Genomic DNA, 23,723 nt, shown 5'->3' on the forward strand with positions numbered 1-23,723 from the left:
TACTGGGCATGCCATTAAACTTTAAAAAAAGGTCCCATTAGTGCCTAGCCTCACAAACAAAATCACATAAAAAAAAAAAAAAAAAAAAAAAAAATACACTTTTGTTAAAACAGCATACCAAAATGAAGTTGTCACCACGCAAAGTTTTAGTCAAAATTTTAGACAAAACATTTAAAAGTGCCATCACTGGGACAGCAATACAAACGAGAGATCAAAACATACTGGTCATCACTGTCTTCTATCCTCCCGACCCATCCACCCCACCGTGGTTGCAGGAAAGAAATTTACAGTCTTTGGCCTGCCTTCGACATCTTACACACTGGGGCCATAGAAAAAACGTGTGGCGCTTTAGCGCTGTTTAGGCTAGGTTTTCCACTAATCCAACTCAAAAGTCGATTTTACCGTGATTTTGATGTGACTTGAAGCAATGCCTGTGTATTCTTGAGGTCTATGGACCTCAAGTCACATCAAAGTGGGACCAAAGTAGTGCAGGGACTACTTTGAAGTCACACAGATATGAACAGTACTTATTGGAAAACAATGGGGTACGACTTGTCAGACGACTTTGCAGTCCCAAGTCGCATGACAAGTCACACTAGTGGAAACTGAGCCTTAAGCGGCCCTTTTCGATCGCTAGCGGAACACTTTTAACCCCAAAGAAGGGGTTAAAGAAAAAAAAAAAACTCTCGTTTTGCAGGACTTTGAAAGTGCTGCCCATTCATTCCAATCGGCAGGGACGTTTTGTATACAGTGCTCCCAAACCGCCCCAAAAAAGGTGCTGCTTGCAGGACTTTTCCCGTCCCGCGAGCGCACCGTCACAGTGTTAAAAAAGTCACACTGAAATGAATGAGTGAAAGGGGTCTTATGCTGCATACACACGACCGTTATTCACGTCATGAAAAATAAAAAAAATGTTTTTCCCTATGCGATTTGTCGCGAGCCTGCCTTGCACACACACGTTCATGAAAAAAATGCTTGAGCAAAGAGCGGTGACGTACAACGGCACTATAAAGGGGAAGTTCCATTCGAATGGCGCCACCCTTTGGGCTGCTTTTGCCAATTTCCCCGTCTCATAACTTGCTTCTGAGCATGCGTGAAAAAAGACGTAAAAAAAAAATTATATATATATATATATATATATATATATATATATATATATATATATACAGTGAGGAAAATAAGTATTTGAACACCCTGCTATTTTGCAAGTTCTCCCACTTGGAAATCATGGAGGGGTCTGAAATTGTCATCGTAGGTGCATGTCCACTGTGAGAGACATAATCAAAAAAAAAATTCCAGAAATCACAATTTATGATTTTTTAACTATTTATTTGTATGATACAGCTGCAAATAAGTATTTGAACACCTGTCTATCAGCTAGAATTCTGACCCTCAAAGACCTGTTAGTCTGCCTTTAAAATGTCCACCTCCACTCCATTTATTATCCTAAATTAGATGCACCTGTTTGAGGTCATTAGCTGCATAAAGACACCGGTCCACCCCATACAATCAGTAAGAATCCAACTACTAACATGGCCAAGACCAAAGAGCTGTCCAAAGACACTAGAGACAAAATTGTACACCTCCACAAGGCTGGAAAGGGCTACAGGGAAATTGCCAAGCAGCTTGGTGAAAAAAGGTCCACTGTTGGAGCAATCATTAGAAACTGGAAGAAGCTAAACATGACTGTCAATCTCCCTCGGACTGGGGCTCCATGCAAAATCTCACCTCGTGGGGTCTCAATGATCCTAAGAAAGGTGAGAAATCAGCCCAGGACTACACGGGAGGAGCTGGTCAATGACCTGAAAAGAGCTGAGACCACCGTTTCCAAGGTTACTGTTGGTAATACACTAAGACGTCATGGTTTGAAATCATGCATGGCACGGATGGTTCCCCTGCTTAAACCAGCACATGTCAAGGCCCGTCTTAAGTTTGCCGATGACCATTTGGATGATCCAGAGGAGTCATGGGAGAAAGTCATGTGGTCAGATGAGACCAAAATAGAACTTTTTGGTCATAATTCCACTAACCGTGTTTGGAGGAAGAAGAATGATGAGTACCATCCCAAGAACACCATCCCCACTGTGAAGCATGGGGGTGGTAGCATCATGCTTTGGGGGGGTTTTTCTGCACATGGGACAGGGCGACTGCACTGTATTAAGGAGAGGATGACCGGGGCCTTGTATTGCGAGATTTTGGGCAACAACCTCCTTCCCTTAGTTAGAGCTTTGAAGATGGGTCGTGGCTGGGTCTTCCAACATGACAATGACCCGAAGCACACAGCCAGGATAACCAAGGAGTGGCTCTGTAAGAAGTATATCAAGGTTCTGGCGTGGCCTAGTAAGTCTCCAGACCTAAACCCAATAGAGAATCTTTGGAGGGAGCTCAAACTCCGTGTTTCTCAGCGACAGCCCAGAAACCTGACTGATCTAGAGAAGATCTGTGTGGAGGAGTGGGCCAAAATCCCTCCTCCAGTGTGTGCAAACCTGGTGAAAAACTACAAGAAACGTTTGACCTCTGTAATTGCAAACAAAGGCTACTGTACCAAATATTAACATTGATTTTCTCAGATGTTCAAATACTTATTTGCAGCTGTATCATACAAATAAATAGTTAAAAAAATCATACATTGTGATTTCTGGATTTTTTTTTTTTGATTATGTCTCTCACAGTGGACATGCACCTACGATAACAATTTCAGACCCCTCCATGATTTCCAAGTGGGAGAACTTGCAAAATAGCAGGGTGTTCAAATACTTATTTTCCCCACTGTATATATGTGTGTGTGTGTGTGTGTGTGTGTGTGTGTGTGTGTGTGTGTGTGTGTGTGTGTGTGTGTGTGCGCGCGCGCGTGTATGAATAAAGGTATTCATGCACACGGTATATAAATAAATTAATATTTTTTTCCATTAATGCCACGTTTTTCTTTGTTCTGTTTTTTAAGGTTTACTTCGATTTGAAAAGTTATTCCATCTCAGCACAATAAGCCTGTAATGTAATCTTTACAGCCGATACAAACCCTCGCTTCACTTTTTTTTTGGTCTCTAGATTTATTCTTAAAATGAATAAAAATTCAATTTAAAATTCCATGTTCTAAATCACATTACACTTATGGCTGAAAGACAGAAGGTTCATACCCACCAGTAATGTAATTATCTAACCATCCTATCCGATGTACTAATTATTCTTCTAACACAAATACAGTCTACCAAGCTCCTAATACTGCATTGGTTATTTATTGTTATTCACATAAGATTACGCCTTAGAATATAAATTAATAGGAAAACCTGCAGCTGAAATAATGCAAATCTTCTCATAGTTGTTAAATTGCATAAAAAAGGATTAAAGCAATTGCTCCGAAAGTGCACGCTTCAACACATTACTGTGTCACGTCAGCACAAGTGACATGACGCACGTCGCCTGCTCCCTGCACTCACAGCCTTACTGCTGCTTACTGGACTCGGGTACAGCCTTGTCCTGTTAGGAGATGGGCTTCTTAACGCCCAGCTCCTTGACAAAAAAGAAACAAAACAAAAAACACACACCACCTTGGACCACCAGAGTGTAAGGGAGAAGAGATTGCAGGGACTGGCCTAGAGGCGCAGAGGAGCCGGTTGGTAAGTAAAAAACAGCTTTTTCAAAAATATCCAAGACACATTAAGTCAATGAGCATTTAACCCTTTCAATGCGGGGGAAAGCCCCACTAAAGAAGTATAGAAAGCTAAATGAGGTCTAACTAAATATCTATATTATATATAGTGGAATTAGGACCTTCTTCCACCTGCTAGTGATCCTTCTAGTGATACACCCTAGAATCAGGACCTCCTTCCACCTGCTAGTGAAACACCCTAGAATCAGGACCTCCTTCCACCTGCTAGTGATCCTTCTAGTGATACACCCTAGAATCAGAACCTAGAATCAGAACCTTCTTCCTCCTGTTGGTGAGCCTTCTAGTGATACACCTAGAGGCTGGGTTCACACTACTACACTACTTTCATCCTACTTTGCTCTGTGTTCAATGTTTCCCTATGAGCGTCTTGTAGCGTCCTACACAAGTTGGTCCGACTTTGAAAATGCTCCCTGTACTACTTTTGGTCCTACATTGATCCTACTTCAGGCCCATTGAATATCATTGAAGTCGGACCAAAGTAGTATCCTGTTCATGAAAGTAGGATGGATGTAGGACCAATGTAGATAAATGTAGGACCAATGTAGCAGAGCAAAGTAGGATGAAAGTAGTGTAGTAGTGTGAACCCAGCCTTAATCAGGACCTCCTTCCACCTGCTAGTGATCCTTCTAGTGATACACCCTAGAATCAGGACCTTCTTCCTCCTACTGGTGAGCCTTCTAGTGATACACCCTAGAATCAGGACCTCCTTCCTCCTACTGGTGAGCCTTCTAGTGATACACCCTAGAATCAGGACCTCCTTCCTCCTACTGGTGAGCCTTCTAGTGATACACCCTAGAATCATGACCTCCTACTGGTGAGCCTTCTAGTGATACACCCTAGAATCAGGACCTCCTTCCTCCTACTGGTGAGCCTTCTAGTGATACACCCTAGAATCAGGACCTCCTTCCTCCTACTGGTGAGCCTTCTAGTGATACACCCTAGAATCATGACCTCCTACTGGTGAGCCTTCTAGTGATACACCCTAGAATCATGACCTCCTTCCACCTGCTAGTGATACACCCTAGGATCAGGACCTCATTCCACCTGCTAGTGATACACCCTAGGATCAGGACCTCATTCCACCTGCTAGTGATACACCATAGAATCGGGACCTGCTTCCACCTGCTAGTGATCCTTCTAGTGATACACCCTAGAATCAGGACCTCATTCCACCTGCTAGTGATACACCCTAGGATCAGGACCTCCTTCCTCCTACTGGTGAGCCTTCTAGTGATACACCCTAGAATCAGGACCTCCTTCCTCCTACTGGTGAGCCTTCTAGTGATACACCCTAGAATCATGACCTCCTTCCACCTGCTAGTGATACACCCTAGAATCATGACCTCCTTCCACCTGCTAGTGATACACCCTAGGATCAGGACCTCATTCCACCTGCTAGTGATACACCCTAGAATCAGGACCTCATTCCACCTGCTAGTGATACACCCTAGGATCAGGACCTCATTCCACCTGCTAGTGATACACCCTAGGATCATGACCTCCTTCCACCTGCTAGTGATACACCCTAGGATCAGTACCTCATTCCACCTGCTAGTGATACACCCTAGGATCAGGACCTCATTCCACCTGCTAGTGATACACCATAGAATCGGGACCTGCTTCCACCTGCTAGTGATCCTTCTAGTGATACACCCTAGAATCAGGACCTCATTCCACCTGCTAGTGATACACCCTAGGATCAGGACCTCCTTCCTCCTACTGGTGAGCCTTCTAGTGATACACCCTAGAATCAGGACCTCCTTCCTCCTACTGGTGAGCCTTCTAGTGATACACCCTAGAATCATGACCTCCTTCCACCTGCTAGTGATACACCCTAGGATCAGGACCTCATTCCACCTGCTAGTGATACACCCTAGAATCATGACCTCCTTCCACCTGCTAGTGATACACCCTAGAATCATGACCTCCTTCCACCTGCTAGTGATACACCCTAGGATCAGGACCTCATTCCACCTGCTAGTGATACACCCTAGGATCAGGACCTCATTCCACCTGCTAGTGATACACCCTAGAATCAGGACCTCATTCCACCTGCTAGTGATACACCCTAGGATCATGACCTCCTTCCACCTGCTAGTGATACACCCTAGAATCAGTACCTCATTCCACCTGCTAGTGATACACCCTAGGATCAGTACCTCATTCCACCTGCTAGTGATACACCCTAGGATCAGGACCTCATTCCACCTGCTAGTGATACACCCTAGGATCAGGACCTAATTCCACCTGCTAGTGATACACCATAGAATCGGGACCTGCTTCCACCTGCTAGTGATCCTTTTAGTGATACACCCTAGAATCAGGACCTTCTTCCTCCTACTGATGAGCCTTCTAGTGATACACCCTAGAACTCTATTAACTTTGTCCACTACCTAGCCACACAGTTTGCTTACTTTGTAGTAGTTTGAAATAAATACCCCCAAAGCTTCTGATCTTTCATTGTACTCCAGATATGACAACTCAGAGCTTGACAGGCCGTTGGCAGCGGGGCTGGACCATGCACCAGTGCCCTCTGTCCACAGCTAAAAACTCTACATCTCCATGCATCAGAGATAAACATCCAGTGTGCATGTGACCTTAAAGAGGAAGTAAACTCCGCTGGTTTGTTTGTACCTATAGGTAAGCCTATAATAAGGCTTACCTATAGGTACTGTAAATATCTCCTAAACTTGCACCGTTTAGGAGATATTAACTGTATACTGTGCTGATTATTTTGAATGCGCTCTGAAGGAACAGCCGCACGGGCCGTTTCTTCAGGGCCCTGCGCCATGACTGGAAGCTCGCAGACCCGGAAGGAAGATGGGCAAAGATGGAGGCCTCTAGCGGGGAACGTTGAGGGCTTAGTTTGCAGGTACATTTCACATAATGTACTAGTATGCAATGCACTAATCACACAACATGTATTTTCAACTTTCATATAAACATTTGTTTGAAAATCTACTAGTATATGGCCAGCTTTGGGCTACTTGCTGAAGGAACACAAGCCCTGAGACAGAGCATAGAACACACTTGCCATGAGGGACGTTTTGAGGGCTTTTATTTCCGGCTTCCTTCTAAAAATGCATAGTGTGTGTCTTCAATACCTTTTGGGAGTCAGGGAACACACATGCCATAAATCAGTGTCATTAAAGCAATCAAAATTCCTTATGTCTCTAGCTGTGCTGGATAAGTGACTCAGAGCATTAAAGCCAAGAGCATCAACATGACAGCCAAGCAAGTAACACTGTCAAAAGAAGTGGACATAATTGGCAGCATACATAATTCTCTAATAAAAGGGATACTATATAAAAAAAAAAAAAAAAAAAAATGCTGTGCCCATACTGTTCACCCTCAGGGTGTTTGAATTGTACCTGCTCCCAACTGTCCCAAAGATTACACCAGGGATCTTGTGTAGCTTGTCTGTAAGGCTAGCATTCTGATCACCATTGAAAAAAAGGGAGGGCATTCTTCCCAAAATACAGGGTATTTTTCTCACTAACCTACGATAAATTCTCATTTGAAGGGGGTTCACTGAGACCTGGAAAAAAAAGGGGGGGGGGGGAGGGAGGTAAAAAGAGAAGAAAAAAAAGGGGAAGAAGGATGGCTACAGCGTCCAGTCCTGGGAGGGCATCCCCCACACCGCCCCTGGGGCATGCATCCGATGCACTCAGTAATCAGCCGAAGCACACCCTGATTACAGATTGCGTTAGGCCCCATGTACATGGGACGCTGTTAAAAAATTTACGTTCAGAGGCAGTTGGATGCTTTTTTCAACTGAAATCATGCAATGTTATCTTATGCGACTATGTACACAGTCTCGTTTATTGCCGTTTTTAGGCAGTTGCGTTTAACCACTTAATACCCGGACCAATATGCAGGTTAAGGACCTTGCCCCTTTTAGCGATTCGGCACTGCGTCGCTTTAACTGACAATTGCGTAGACGTGCGACGTGGCTCCCAAACAAACTTGGCGTCCTTTTTTCCCCACAAATGGAGCTTTCTTTTGGTGGTATTTGATCACCTCTGTGGTTTTTATTTTTTGCGCTATAAACAAAAATGGAGCAACGATTTTGAAAAAATAAAAATGCAATATTTACTTTTTGCTATAATAAATATCCCCAAAAAAGATATAAAAAAAAAAAAAAAAAAATGTTCCTCAGTTTAGGCCGATACGTATTCTTCTACCTATTTTTGAAAAAAAAAAAAAAAAAAAAAAAGAGGAGCGTTTACAAAATAGGGGATAGTTTTATGGCATTTTTATTAATAATTATTTTTTTACTATTAATGGCGGCGATCAGTGATTTTTTTCGTGACTGCTACATTATGGCGGACACATCGGACAACTTTGACACATTTTTGGGAGCATTGTCATTTTCACAGCAAAAAGTGCTATAAAAATGCATTGATTACTGTGAAAATGACAATTGCAGTTTAGAAGTTAACCACTAGGGGCGATGTAGGGGTTAAGTGTGACCTCATATGTGTTTCTAACTGTAAGGAGGCGGGGCTGGACATGTGACGTCATTAATAGTCTTTCCCTATATCAGGGAACAGACGATCAATGACAGCGACACTGTGAAGAACGGGGAAGGTGACCCAATCGGCGGTGATTGGGTCTGCAAAACCGTGGCCACGGAGCTTCGGACCGTTCACGTGCGCGACCCACGGCTGGGCTCTTAAAGGACGTACCTGTACATGCCTGTGCCCAGCTGTGCCATTCTGCCGACGTATATGTGCAGGAGACGGTCCTTAAGTGGCTAACAGTGTTTCTTTGAATGCAAAAAAAAAAATGGGTTCAGACGCACGATTTCCACGTTTCAGATGCTAAACGCGGTAACCTGCGTTTAGCAGCGTTTCGTTTAAAGGCGTCTTTTGCCCATTTAAAGAAAAAAAAAACGTGGCATGTATATGCGGCAAGTTTAATCATTTAGGAGCAGTTGTAAAAAACGTCCCGTGTACATGGAGCCTAAAAAAAAAGGACCAATCACAAACTGGTTATCTGCATTCCTTTCCTCACACAGTGCCTGGTGTGAGGAAAGGAGAGCTGGTAACCGGCAATTCTGAAAGTTTACATTTACACAGATAATCAGGGCACTAAAAACATCAGCACCCATCAGTGCAGTAGAAAAATTGCTTATTTGCAAAAAAATAAAAAATACATTTTTGCTAAATTTTCTGTCTTTTTGTTTAGAAAAAAATTAAAACCCAGTGGTGATTAAATACCACCAAAAGAAAGTCTCAAAAATGATAAAAATAAATATGGGTACAGTTTTGCATGGCCGGGCAATTGTCAATTCAAAGTGTGACAGCGCTGAAAGCTGAAAATTGGAAATTTTGGAAAGCTGAAAATTGGCCTGAGCAGGAAGGGGGTGAATTTGCCCAGTACTGAATTGGTTAAGGTCTCCTCAGTGGTTAAAAAAAAAAAAAAAAAAAAAAAAGGAGAAGTAGGACCAAAGCCATTTTGACCAAACTTCTGTAGGTCACTTATGCCTTCGTTTCCACTGAGCGGAACGGTTCGGGTCTGTACGGTTTGAATTTTCAGTTCGACCTATTCAGGTGAGCTTTTACACTGCAAGTCGGACCACCAGGGGCCATACAGTGTTTAGTTTTGCGCTTTCCTTTGACGTGAGCATTGACGTTTTTCTGTCCGCCAATCAGTGGAATGTATCGTGTGACGCCAGTAGCTCTGCCCTAACCGCACGTACCATTTTCTATGGCCCCATATCTGAAGCAGGACCCCGAATGGTGCGGTATGGTTCGGTTGTATGGGCAGCTTTCATAATGGAAACACTCAAAATACCGTACCGAACCAACCTGCTCAGTGGAAACGAGGCATAAGTTCTGCACGGATGTGACCCGTATTCAGGGGACAGTGGGCTAAAACCTGATTTTGACCGATGTCACATAGCTGGTCCAGGCTCTGAAAGGATCCTGACTTTGAAGCCGGGATCCACCCAGATGTCTGACCGGCAGGTCACAGCCACAGCTCGGCGCTCCAGTGAGTGCTGGAGGGGCAGAGCAGAGAGCCAGTGACTGACACTGAAGGTCAAGTACTAAGGGCCATATTCTCAGAAGAGTTACGACGGAGTATCTCAGGAAACTCCGTCGTATCTGTTTTTTGACCCGCATATCTATGCGAGTGATTCCTAGAATCATTTTCGCATAGATGCACTGTCGGATCTTAAATGTAATTCGCCGCCGGCCGCTAGGTGGCGTTTACGTTCAGGTCTCATTTGTTTATGCAAATGAGCCCGATACGCCGATTCCCGAACTAAATCGCGTCGCGTAACCGTCGCTTACGTCGTTTGCGTAAGGTTACCCCTGCTATATGAGGGGTAACCTTACGCCAGTCCGACGTATGCCATGTTAAGTATGGCATCGGGTCCGCGTCATTTTTTCCCCGTCGGGTACGTCGTTTTCGTAAGTCGTTCTCGAATACGACTTTACGTCAATGACGTACACGTCGGCGTCATTGACGTTTTCCGCCGAGAACTGGAGCATGCGCACTGGGCTATTTTTAGCCCGGTGCATGCGCAGTTCGATCGGCACGGGGGCACGCTTAATTTAAATATAAGCCGCCCCCTTTGAATTACGCGGGGATACACCGGGCCTTTTACACTACGCCGCCGCAAACTACGGAGCAAGTGCTTGAGGAATATGGCACATGCTCCAGTAAGTTGCGGCGGCGTAGTGTAAATGGCTTACGCTACGGCCGCGGGAAAACTACGAGAATCTGGCCCCAAATGATTAGCGTTTGATTGCTCAGTTCTCAGTTGGGGAAAGCAGAGCTGGACAAATGTAGCATCCACCTAGTAGAGTTTTCTCTTATTTTTGATCCCACGTTTCTCTTTAAGCATTTTTTCCAGGCATTTTTTTGTGCGTTTGTATACAGTATTTTTAAAGCATTTTTGAGCTTTGGTGTTTTTTTTTTTTTTGTTTTTTTTTAATTAGCCAATAGATACATTTGTTAATGCATAATGCTATGTTTTTCAGCTTTTTCATCTGCTTTATTTTTTTCCAATACTTTTTTTTGTAAGGGGTTGAAAAGGTTAGGGGTAATTTATTTACTTATTTATTTTGTTAGGTTAGGGATTAATATTGGGGTTAAGGTTTTTTTGATATTCACTTATTTCATGAAATTCTTGCATTTGAGCTGAAAAAAACACAACACACGCGTGCCAAAATGGACTATAAATGCTTAGGTTTCCATGCATTTCAATCAAATTTTTTTTTTTTATTATTATTATTATTATTATTATTAATCACACACACACACACTACAATTGAAGCTCCAGAATTTTGAGCTTCGGGTGTTTGGCTTCAGGCGACTTGTAGTGAAGATGTGAACCAACTCCAGAGATTAATAGATTTTTTTTTTCACCTCTAGTGTTTTGGAGCTTTGGGCTTCAAACTACAAAACGCTGAATCATTAATGGGGCCTTAAGAAAGGCTGCTGTAAATCTATAAAGTAGCTCACCAGATAGAGAAAAAAAAAAATCTGTTATGCTAGCAAAATGTCCTCCAGCACCTTGGGTACAGTTCACAATTACGGGGCCTCAGGTTGGCATTGCCATTCAGTGTTAACAAACAGGCAATAACCAAGCCATATATAAATATGTAGATACTTTTCCTTCAGCAAATGCAGAACAGCTTCAAATTCTTCTTACAATAACCTCTATGAAATTACCATAGGGATGTTTTCAGCAAATCCAACACACACACTCCTATCCTAGAGACTGTCTATTAGTTGGCATGGTTTCTTCACACCACCCTACTAGAAGTCCCCAGCGAGAGAAGTCGGATTACATCTGCAAAGATAAACGCACAAGGGAATAAGAACTGAAATATCCAATCCTTTCCCTGAACGCAGGAAAGCATAATACCCTTGACCACAATATCGGCTCTTGTTTTACACAACCTGACAGGAAGGAGGAACAAGGAGGTAGATGGTGCTCTTCTACATATCTGATGGGGTGGGCGATTCAGTAAGGAGTCATTTAATTGTGTTCCACTCTACGGGGCCTTGGAGCTTCCGCTATTCATTGGCATTAGAATTTCTTTCACTTAACAGCATTGCTTGAAGGGGACTTCCAGTACAATGTATTGCAAGGAGAAGTCAAGGACATGGGCATTTCAAAAAAAGATTTATGGTTACTGCAATGTGTAAACACGTTAGCAGAAAAATCAGTGCACCATTTGAAGAGCAAAAACGTTTTTTCCCTGCGTCCTTCTGCGTATTGACCATGTCATTAGTGTGCGGGCAATAGGGAGGTCAAAACTAACCCTGGTGGAGTATATCCAAGTAAGATAATAGATGCACACACAGCTAAAAATCATTACTGCCATTAACATCTATTAAAAAAAAAGGTCCTTTTCCCAATAAAAGCAAAAAAACGCCAAATAAGCAGACAGAAAATAATTACTAGACCGGAAAAATGTTCAATATTAGAAAGCTGCAGTTACAGTAAAGATCAATTTACATGCCAATACACTAGCCTGTGTCACAAAAATAAAACAAAAATTTGAAGATGGAGAATATATATATATATATATATATATATATATATATATATATATATATATATATATATACATAAATAAAAATAAATAAATAAAAAGGGGGGGGGGGACAATATTTAATTAATAAAATAAACCAAGTAGATGTACTATACTGGTGGCACATTTTGCATCCTTAGTCCTCAAACTGACCTTTGCAGAACAATTCTAAGAACGTGTATAAAAAATAAATAAAAGGAGGCTTATCTCTACATAAAATGAATTCCCTAGCTCATATCTATAGGGAATTTGGGAGCTGCCATGTTTTTTTTCCCCACATCGTGGCAATTAGTTGTAAGATATTGTGTGTGTGTACTGTACATTAGTCTGAGTGCCCAGAGCTCATGAGATTTTTCACAAAGACCCCAGATAGGCGAACAAACCAGACACAAAATCAATGGCAAAAATGCCTGGATCTAGTCCATTTCTCCTTCGTAGAGTATATTTACCCTCACAGTAAATCATAGGTAGGATGGGACAGAATATATAGACAGGCTGGAAAAGTAGTTTAGCCCCACATACATGGTAATCACAGACTTTCTAGAGAAAGTCAATATTTGCATATTGAACAATAGAAGCTCAGCAAAGTGAGTTTTTAACAGCTCATCATGACAATGGAAGAACCGGTGACTATAATGACAAAGTATACCCACTTTACCAACACCTGAGCACTCTTAATAATAATTGTGAAGGTACAAAATAACGAGAACAAAAATAAAAATGAAAAAAGCAGAGTCGATTTAATTATTCCAATAAACAACCATGTATCTTGTGTATATGCATGAAAGTATAATACAGCATTGGTGTTCTAATCCTCTTAAAACAGAAAAACAGCCAATTGCAAAGGGACTGCAAAAGGTAGATCACCATAATCTGCATCGTATGAAAAAAAGAATTAATCGACCTTTGAATAGAAAGGGATGTTTGGATAGGAAAAAATGACAGCTAAACAAAGTACAAATACAGAAGATGGTCAATTGGGTGCGCAAGAATCAGAATGGTCAATTGGGTGCGCAAGAATCAGAATGGTCAATTGGGTGCGCAAGAATCAGAATGGTCAATTGGGTGCGCAAGAATCAGAATGGTCAATTGGGTGCGCAAGAATCAGAATGGTCAATTGGGTGCGCACAAATTAGAATGCTTAGGTGTGGAAAAAACAGTGGAGTATCCACCAGTGGACAGTGCAGACACGGGTTTCGCAAGGAGTTGTGCTCACCCAAGGGGATGTCTCAAATCAGTTTGAGGCAACAGTATCCGAAAGGGCTTCTCGATAAACTGTAATTAGGTAGCTTGCTGCTCAGGTTGATTTTCTTTTAATTTTAAATGGATTAATACACCCAGCCAAACCAGATATCAAAGTGTTCCTGATTATCCTTGGCGGAAAGAACCCATCTCTCTGGTTCCATGGCCCCCCTCTACATCTCGCCTCCAGTCCTGCAGTGAGGGGCAATGGGGCAGCCTGCAAAATTTGGGTATAAAACTTTTTTCCACATTCAAAAAGATGTGGCCCGACGCTATATTCATATGACCTAAGAGAGGAGAGGGTCGCATGAAAGACAGTGGAGGGAAGAGAATTTTATGGGCTTACGAATGGCATGCCTTTGGTTTTTGTTCTCTACCTCCACTTGTTAGGTTATTTCTTTCTTTGTAATCAATCGAAATCCAGGTGTTTGAAAGGGAAGATCATTTAATTCAAAATGCAGCAATACATTTTAGTGATGCTTACAAGTTGAGAGAAAAAGCAAAAGAGAGAGAGAGAAGGGAGCCCCCACCTTCTCATCCTTACAGTGAAACAACGATAACACTTCTTATTGGCTAAATTAGCTAAGGAAGGTCTATCTGTACCTGGCACAGACTGGCACTTTATTACCAAACAGAGCTTCCTGTACAATCTGTTATCTATACATTACGTATGGGGTTATTAAGAACAAAAGAATATAACCAGTTAGTAACATGTGCTCGGAAGCCATATTAGAAGAATGAGTGTCAGCTCTGTTTTAAATAGACACACAAACAAAACTTTTCTAACATTCCCTCCTCATGTGTCTATTTTTATCTCAACACATTTGGATAATAGTCCCCGTGTTATACATTTTCGGACTGTATGTCATTAAGTTGAGCTTCAATGTCCACATAGGTCTCCTCCGAGGTAGGAACGGCTTGATACATCGTTCTTGAGATTGCAGTTTCAATCAGTCTTTGTGAAAGTCCTCGAATATAGGGAATGCAGCAGCATCCGCAAGTGACCAAAACAATCAAAACCACAGCAAATTAGATAAAACATGATGTGATAAGTCCAGTTTGTGAATGGATCGTTAATACCTGAGTTTTCTGCCAATTCATTTGATAGAGCAGTTAGTCCTTCCAGGACTCTGGCCACGGTTCCCCAGGAGCTGTATTATTAGAGATAAAGGTGCAACACATGCTACCAAACATTTTGCATACCCCTCCTCTTACAACTAGGACCATATCTAAGGCCATTCGGTTCTGCTAGACCTTTTTTTTTTACAGTATCTTTACTAAAGTTTACAAATCATTGTTGGTTATAGTATATATATATTTAATCCAGTCAACATTTTTATTTATAGTCACCCACCAGAGAAAAGACTCCAACCCAGCCGTTACCCGATTCCTGGCCTTAAACTCATTTCAGCACCCCGCAAGGAACCCCAATATCATCTAAGTAAATCTGAGAGTTAAATGACCCTTTGGGAGAAGTTTTCCTTCGATACCATTGGTGACTCTTAGTTCACGGGTGTTCTGATATGATTTTCAGGGGCATAACTAGCTGGACCATAGCACAATCCCCTCAAGCATTGGCTGGTATCTTAGTTCACAGTTGCCTATATTACATAATTGCATAACAAATAAAATGATTATATATTACAACAGTCTGATGTGGAAAATACAACCCTGTCTTAGGTGGGCCCCCAAACAAAATCTCATAATGGCTCAAGTTCTCTGACCTATAAAGTAGGGGTAATCCTGATGTTGTAAAGAAGGAAACAGTTGGCCATTGTTTCTTTACTAACCCATCTACCCTTTTCCTGCATTGATTTAGCTGACCTGCTTTTAATGACTATACTATACTATACTATACCTTTCTACCTTCCCTGAACTCTGAGGATGATGGGAGCATGGAAGGCCTGCTCAATTGCCAAATCCTTGCATGTAATTTGCATGATCTGTCCAGTGGGACGTGTTCCTCTGTCATTCTCTAAAGTTTCAAAGACTCCAAAGCGGCATATTACTTCAGAAAGTATCTTCTTCTCTGTTGCCTTGGCATTTTCTTTAGCCACCAGTCAGACTTCTATCCAACTTTGAAACATTTCTATGCACGGCAAAACATTTTGATATTGGCCTGATTTGAGCAATTGGATTTAATAAACATGTAGTCTTTTGGAAAAGGAATAGTGACTTGGCCAAATGTCTTTGTGTTACTCTGGTCTGTTTTCCTTATTTTTAGCACAGATTATGCATCCCTCAACAAAGTTTTGATATGCATTTCTGGTGTATCGAATAAACCTTCCAGCTTTGCATACGTTTCTCTCAATTGCCTTAGGGCATACATGATTCAGTCCATGAGTGCAGATTCTTGCAAGTTCTTTTACTTTCAGTATTTGTTCTCTTCTTTTTATCTGCTACAGGCTTCTCCTTCTTTGCAAAATCAGTAATTAGGGTCACGATTGCTTCTATTGGTGTTTAAGGAGTCTTCCTGGCAGTATGATCAGACAACTGTTTCCTTTTTCTTCCATGGGTTGTCCTTCAGTATGTGCGTTGACCTTCGGGGTGGCTACTTCCTTTGGGAGGGTGACTGGTTCAAATAGTTCTTAAACATATTTCCAGCTTTGAATTGATTTTCTTGCAGCAATTGTAAAACTTCTGTTCTTCTTTATGGGTCCATAATCCTGGACTACTTCGACAGCATGCTTGCTATCAGTGTAGATGTTGGCTGTTTGATCCTTTGCGGTCTCACAGGCCCTCATGAGTGCTACCACTTTGGCAACCAGCGCTGAAAGTGACGAAGGGAGTATTTGGGTCTCAATCACTTCCTCCAATGTTGTCATCGCATATGCCATTCTTGGGACTCCATCTTTGTACAGGCGTGAACCCTCTGCAAACAGGATCAGATCAGAATTTTCAAGAGGAATGTCCTTTACTGGGAAGATTTACTGCATTTCTTCTTCCATAAGTCTTAAGCAGATGTGGTCACCCTCCTCTTTGAGGAAAAAGCTAGCAGGCTTGATTGTAGTACATCTTTTCACTTCTGTTTTTCCTAATTCAAACAGTATGACTTTATAACATCCATTCCAAAGCATATCTTATTTGCCTTCGTCACCATCCTTTTCTTCATGTAGCTGGTCTCTGGTATCAGGTAAACAAACGTTTGCTCCTCATCCTCCCCACTAAACTTAATAATGTGATTTATCTCAGTAGGGTCAGAAATGGATGCGACTATAAAAGCACCATTCAAACAAAGGCTATCAACAATCAACCAAAATGGTATTAGTTACCCCTTCTATTAAGATTAAGTTCAAGGCCTTCCCCGTACTTGCCCATTCTAAAGGTTCCTTTTTTTTTTCTGCCTCCCCGTATGGACGTCTCCTCTAGAGTCACCAGTAGACCCAAGATAAATACTGTCCCTCTTTCTAACCAGCTACAGAGCCCTGGGGGGTAAGGTAAGGGAGTCTTCACCGGTTTGAGATAAGCCCCACCTTGTGCAGAACCTCCCTTTGTAGCCAGACTTTACCAGAGCTCTGCCACCAACTGACCCTGCTCTGCCTACTGTAAAACCTTTTTTTCAATGGGACTGGTGAGTCCAGGTAGACCTCTCTGCAATCCTTATTGCTGTGGAAGTGGTGAGAAGAATCTGATATGGCCCCTCCCACTTAGGCGAGTGCCAATGTTTCCTTTTTATTACTTTTATCAGGACCCAATCTCCAATATGGATTTTCTCTTCTCCTTAGATTGAACCTTCTGGGATAGAACAGACCTCCTTACTTTGTTTCTGTTTCAACAACTTAGACATATATTCTGCTAAGGTACATTCAGATTCTTCAACCGTGTTTCATTTAGTAGTTGGGGTATTCTATATGACCTTCCATGTATCATTTCAAATGGGCTTAAACTTTCCTATGTGGGTGTAATATGCATGCTAGTCACAGCTAATGGTAGGCAGTACATTCAATTTTTTTACCTGTTTCCTCCATAGCTTTTCTCAGTTTATTGTTTTTCAGGATCCCATTGTGTCTCTCCACCAATCCAGCCGATTGGGGGTGGTAGGCGCAATGGTTTTCTACTTGGATACCCATCACTTCTGTCAAATGTTGTATAGTTTTATTTACAAAATGGGATCCATTATCACTGTAAATCTTTTCAGGGATTCCAAACCTAGGAATTATATCTCTTAGTAATGCTTTGGCCACAGTCTGTGTGTCCGCACTTCCTGTCGGGAATACCTCCACCCATTTGGTCAAAGCATCTATTATTACCAGACAATATTTTTTCCTTTCACATTTGTCCAATTCAATAAAATCCATACAAATGTGTTGGAATGGATATTGCGGTTTGGGGAACTTTCCTTTCCGTGGTCTTATGCCTCCCTGAGCATTATGTTTTGCACATATAAGGCATTGAGAATAAAAAGTTTTTGAGTAGTTGGTGAAACCATAGGCTGTGCATACTTTATTCAACATCTCAGTCATCCCCCTGTTTGACACATGAGTTACTCCATGTGTCAACACTGCTGCATACCTAAATAGGGATTTTGGCAATACCGGTTTTCCTTCAGGTGATGTGTAAATGTTATCTATTATTGTGCAACCTTTTGTTTTCCAATATTGTTTCTCCCTGGGGGGTGCATTCTGCTGCATATCAGTAAGGACTGTATGATCTATCGCTATGATTTCCAGTTCTGTCATTATTTGATGCGTTACTTGTGCCGCTATTTTGTCCGCTTCATCTGTCCTTTAATTTCCCTTCAAAATGGGGTCTGTATGTTTTGTGTGTGCTTGACATTTACATATTGCAAGCTCTTTTGGTAATTGGATTGCATCCAAGAGTTCTAAAATGAAGTCTGTGTGTGAAATTGGCTTACCACTAGAGGTCACCATCCCCCTGTTTTTCCATTGTTGTGCAAAAACATGTACTGTTGAAAATGCATATTGACTCTCAGTGTATATGTTTACGGACTTCCCTTTTGATAGTATGCATGCTCTTGTCAGTGCTACAAGTTCTGCTACTTGTGCTGAATAATGTTTTGGTAATGGCCTAGCTTCTAAGATTTCATCGTGTCACTACTGCATATCCGGTTGCATTTGTGCAATCTAGATTTTTTTTTTTTTTTTTTTTACTGGAGCCATCGACAAAAAGCATCATGTCAGGGTCAGATAATGGTACATCTTTCAAATCACTTTGTGGCAGTACCTTTTCAGCAATGGCAGCAGTACAGTCATGTTTATGAACATCAGTAAAAAGTGGTAGCAGTGTGGACAGGTTTAATATACAGGCATACCTCACTCCCAAGTACACAATGCGGTCCACCCACCAAAGCCAGAAAGCGCAAAACCAGGCCCACCCCCGCACAAAAAAACAACGAGCCTCCAGGCTTAATTGAACAAGCTGGGGTTAGAAGCTCATTGTCTTCCGCGCAGAAGCGAGCCCAACACCACGCCCCCCCCCCACCCCATCAAATAAACCCCACCATGCACTCAAAAGCGGGGCAGGCCTGCAGTATACCCCTGTATTGTCATACAGGAAAGGTGTCGTGCTGGGCTCAAGTGTTATATCTTTTGATGTAAACGAATAACACTACTACATGTGGTACGTTGAGTGTTACAGGTGATATAGCACTATAGATGCTGAGGCCTAAACTGCTTCGGCTGCAGCTACCACTGCCTGTACACAGGGTAGAAGTGCTCTAGTTACACTGTCTAGTTTTATAGAATAGTAAGCGATCGGCCTCTGGCGCTCACCATGTAAATGTGTAAGTACCGATGTCATGTGACTCTCCCTTGAGTCCACTGTTTGTTCAAAAGTTTTGTCATTTTTTTTCCTCTGCCAATCAGTACCCATCTAAGCTGGCATCTATTCAGTAAGGCAGTCAGCCTAGACTTAAGAAATAGGTTATCTGGAGGCAATGAATTCCCTCGCCCCTGTCTGCTTGTCCTCCCCTGGGGTACGGGACTTCTATCCTCACCACTATACCACACCATACCTCATAGGAGGTTTACTTAATCTCTTGGACCCTGCTGGGGCACCCAGTGCATGGGTTATGGCGTTGGTTAAAGTTTCAAGGATCGATCTGTTCATCTCTGAGGCTGTGCTACTGTCTGGATAGATTGAGGAAGTAGGATTGGGGTCTTGGTCGGAGGCGGTTCCTCTGACAGGGGTGGATGTCACAGGGAGGGCGGTATTCTGGGCTGTGGCTTGCACCTGAGGGGGGGGCTATTATTAGGAGGTGGTCTTTGGGTGCAACAAATGAAATCATCATCTTTGTCCATTGGCTTGGCATTTTTTTTTGTTCTCTTTCCCTGTGCTCTGATCCTAGTGTGTTCAAGCCAGTGTTCTGCCATTTCTAAACCATACCTTTTTTGGTCTCTGGGACCTAACAATCTCAGTTTATCCACCAAATCCTGACACCCGTTTGCAGTTAATTTACCATTTAATCCAAATTTTGTTTCCCCCTGAACAGATTTAGGTTCTATACTATGCATACATTTCTTATCTCCTTCAAACAGCACTACTAGGAACACAACATGAACTTACAACCCATGGCAATGGACACCTTTAAAGTAATCAAAAACATCCCGAGCTTTTCCTTGTCTCATATACAGCAATCCTCATTAATAATTCTACAACATTCTGTTCACTTTCTTCATAGTGCAATTCACGTTTCATGTTCTTTTAAACCCTCTTATAAATAAACTTTCCTTTCTCTACTTTCATGTTCAGTAGCCTAGAATAGAGAGCTAAACATTTAAATAATAATCATGGCTACCTTTGCTTTCTTTGTTTAAAATTAATCCTAGAGTTGCATAACAAAAACTAACAATTTTAACTAGGTTTAACGACGCCACATAATTAAACATTTCTTAGATATTCAGAACGACCTGGCTGCTTTACACAGGAATTTGAAGGGAGGGGGAGGAAACTGCAAAATAATATAGCAGGCTCATCTCTGTTTTCTGCTTCTCAAACATTTATATAACAATGGCATTGCCTGGTCTAATTCTCTAACTTTGATAGGCTCATAATTAGTTTGTTTCATCACGTTGCATACTTTCAAAAACACACATTGTACATTTGTACATTACTCTGTCAACATACACAGAAACCCAAATTGATCATAACTCCTTCTGTTGGTATTAGCATTCATACTTGTCGGCTCTATTATTTCTGCAACAGGTAAAGGAGTTATTTGGCTCAAACTGTGTAACATCACCATTACTTTTCACCATATCATCAACAGAAAGGTTAAACATAAGAAAGAAGAAACTAAAACACACAGAATAAGGTTAACTTCGTGGTCTTCCTAGATCACTCGGCCAACTAGCGCTTAAACCATCAAACATTCAACCTCATATGACGTCAGGCAATCAACCTCTGACGTATTGGTATACCACAAATCTTTTTTTTATCTGTCCGGACAGCGGGCGACGTCTATTTTACCTTAGGCAACGTCCCCAAATGCCTCTGTCTTCGACCATTGGATTACCGAGATTATTATACGATCAATGCCAATGTCGGTACCACAATTCATACACAAACAAACCAGAGACAACCAGAGAGAAGAAAAAGAGAAGAGACTTAGAAAAGAATGAGAAGCAATTTAAATGATCTTACCCTCTCAAACACCAGAAGACTAAGTCAATTTAGGTTCAGAACCAGATGGTGGATTTGGGTCAAATCCGGCACCAAGCAGTCCCTGTTTAACACTAACGTGAGTGGGGTTTCTCAGTGAGCTTTTGAGGTCCAATACTCACTGGATTCTGTCGGTACCGGTGTCAACCCAAGGGTTCCATCCATTGGTTTCCGCTCGAAGGACCAAAAATGTTAGGTTATTTCTTTCTTTGTAATCAATCGAAATCCAGGTGTTTGAAAGGGAAGATCATTTAATTCAAAATGCAGCAATACATTTTAGTGATGCTTACAAGTTGAGAGAAAAAGCAAAAGAGAGAGAGAGAAGGGAGCCCCCACCTTCTCATCCTTACAGTGAAACAACGATAACACTTCTTATTGGCTAAATTAGCTAAGGAAGGTCTATCTGTACCTGGCACAGACTGGCACTTTATTACCAAACAGAGCTTCCTGTACAATCTGTTATCTATACATTACGTATGGGGTTATTAAGAACAAAAGAATATAACCAGTTAGTAACATGTGCTCGGAAGCCATATTAGAAGAATGAGTGTCAGCTCTGTTTTAAATAGACACACAAACAAAACTTTTCTAACACCACTCTTTCCACACCTTCTGTCCCTTCTGTTATTGAAACTCTGTAAAAGGGAGTCCAAACTTCAGATCCATCACACCCGAGTCCCCTCATCCCCTTTTTGCCTACTCTACCGTCAGTCTGATTCCCTGACTATCTCTGGTGAAAGTGAGGAAGCTCATTCTTCTTAACCACCCCAGATCACGTTGGTTTTTCCACACCGTTTTTTCAACTCATTACCATGTCATGTATTCTTCCGGTTTTTTTTCCCGCGATTTTTTCGGCGAGCCCGCTCTTCCTCGTCGCCTTCTGCCTTCTTCCCTCTTTTCTACTGATGTTGCCACAACGCTCCATCCCGATGTAATGTCGGCTGTACGGTGCGCAATGATCAGCCAAAAGGGGCGTATGCGCGCCGCCGTAGAGGCGCGCACGCTCCCCCGCTCGCCCCCGGTCCCGACGCGTGTGCCCGGCGGGCGCGATCACACAACTCCCGGTCCTGTCAGGGGGAGAAATGTCAGTCCACTCCCCCCCCCCTTCAGTTAGAACATACCCAGGGAACATACTTAACCGGTCATTAACATTTTAACCGGTCATTAACATTTTTCTAGTAATCAATGCATTTTTATAGCACTGATCGCTATAAAAATGCCAATGGTCCCAAAAATGTGTCCGAAGTGTCCGCCATAAGGTCGCAGTACCGATAAAAAAATGGCCGATCGCCGCCATTACTAGTAAAAAAAAAAAAAATTATAAAAAATGCCATAAAATTTTGTAGACGCTATAACTTTTGCGCAAACCAATCAAACGCTTATTGCGATTTAAATAAAAACCGCAGAGGTGATCAAATACCACCAAAAGAAAGCTCTATTTGTGGGAAAAAAAGGATGCCAATTTTGTTTGGGAGCCACGTCGCACGACCGCGTAATTGTCAGTTAAAGCGATGCAGTGCCGAATCGCAAAAACGGGGCCCGGTCATTGAGCAGCAATATGGTTCGGGGCTGAAGTGGTTAAGAAACATCCTGTCCGATGCAATGTAATTGATTTACAGTCATCCATGTAGTTTGAGACCATTATATAATTATCATTATCTTAACAGAATCTATATATAGTTTTGAATTTGTTAGCATGAACCAATATATTCTCAAAATGCACAAACACCAATATATACACAAAGACGTATACATATTAGTGGGAAGCGATAACCATTCATTTTTTCGAAAAAAATATTAATATTCTGCAATGATACTATAGCACATGCATTATTAAATAGGCAGTTCATATATTTCTAGCATCAAGTATCACAGAAGCTTTCTGAAGGTACAAGGACAAGACAGCCGGACAGAAGAAGTATAAGCAAGTACAGTACCAACCTTTGATAATATGGACCAGAGATATTCAGGATTTTATCCAGAGCATGGAGGACTGCGGCATCATTTTTTACTTTGATAGTTGTAAGGTCACTTTCTATTTTCTTTATTTCCCCTAAAAGAAACAAAAATTTATTTAGATGGATTTCTAGAAAAATAATCACAATTTATGAAATGTCACTATTCTAATATGTAGTGCCATTTATATATTCTCTTCTGTGTATATATATATATATATATATATATATATATATATACATATACATATACATACACACACACACACACACACACACACACATATACCGTACATACACAAATTAAAAAAAAAAAAAAGGGGGAAAACGAATAAAGCAAAAATACACATAACACAACAGAACATACTGGAGACAAAAAAAAAACAAACAAAATATATTTGATGACATTATACAAAAAAGGAACAGGGAAATAAAGCAAAAGCAGAAGTATAAAATCAGCTCTGTATAACCCAAAGCGTAGACTGGACTGCACACTGCATCCTCCCGTGCAAGATCAATAAATTAAAAGCCTGAGGATCAGTCATTGCTAGTAGACTCTGAAAGATGTCAAACAAGCAGTAATGGATTTGACACATACATTCTAGATGGCTTGTATAAAGAGTCCATAAAGCTGGTCATAGATGAGAATTTTTCATTGGATTTTTTTTGGTCTATACAGTA

The 23,723-nt window shown here is 41.6% G+C and overlaps 2 protein-coding genes across 7 annotated transcripts in view; both read right to left on the minus strand.

Annotated features, from left to right (window-relative positions):
- The window catches only part of WDFY3 (WD repeat and FYVE domain containing 3), a 365,507-nt gene that overhangs the window by 294,434 nt on the left and 47,350 nt on the right, over positions 1-23,723 (minus strand). For all 5 annotated transcript variants that reach the window (XM_040326535.1, XM_040326529.1, XM_040326514.1 and 2 more), the window contains exon 2: positions 23,029-23,140. The gene's annotated coding sequence lies outside the window, so the exon portion shown is untranslated. The remainder of the gene's footprint in view (positions 1-23,028; positions 23,141-23,723) is intronic.
- On the minus strand, positions 4,260-6,303 carry LOC120915764. Of its 2 annotated transcripts, XM_040326549.1 has the most exons (3): positions 5,557-6,303; positions 4,666-5,478; positions 4,260-4,621 (listed from the first exon to the last, which is right to left on the minus strand). In XM_040326549.1, the coding sequence occupies exons 1-3, from the start codon at positions 5,746-5,748 to the stop codon at positions 4,469-4,471; spliced, it is 1,158 nt and encodes a 385-aa protein (XP_040182483.1). In that variant the 5' UTR covers positions 5,749-6,303; the 3' UTR covers positions 4,260-4,468. The 2 variants fall into 2 exon arrangements, with proteins under 2 accessions (XP_040182483.1, XP_040182492.1); XM_040326558.1 differs by having other exon boundaries at positions 4,260-5,478.

This window comes from Rana temporaria, chromosome 1, assembly GCF_905171775.1.
Source record: "Rana temporaria chromosome 1, aRanTem1.1, whole genome shotgun sequence".
Taxonomy (NCBI): Eukaryota; Metazoa; Chordata; class Amphibia; order Anura; family Ranidae; genus Rana; species Rana temporaria.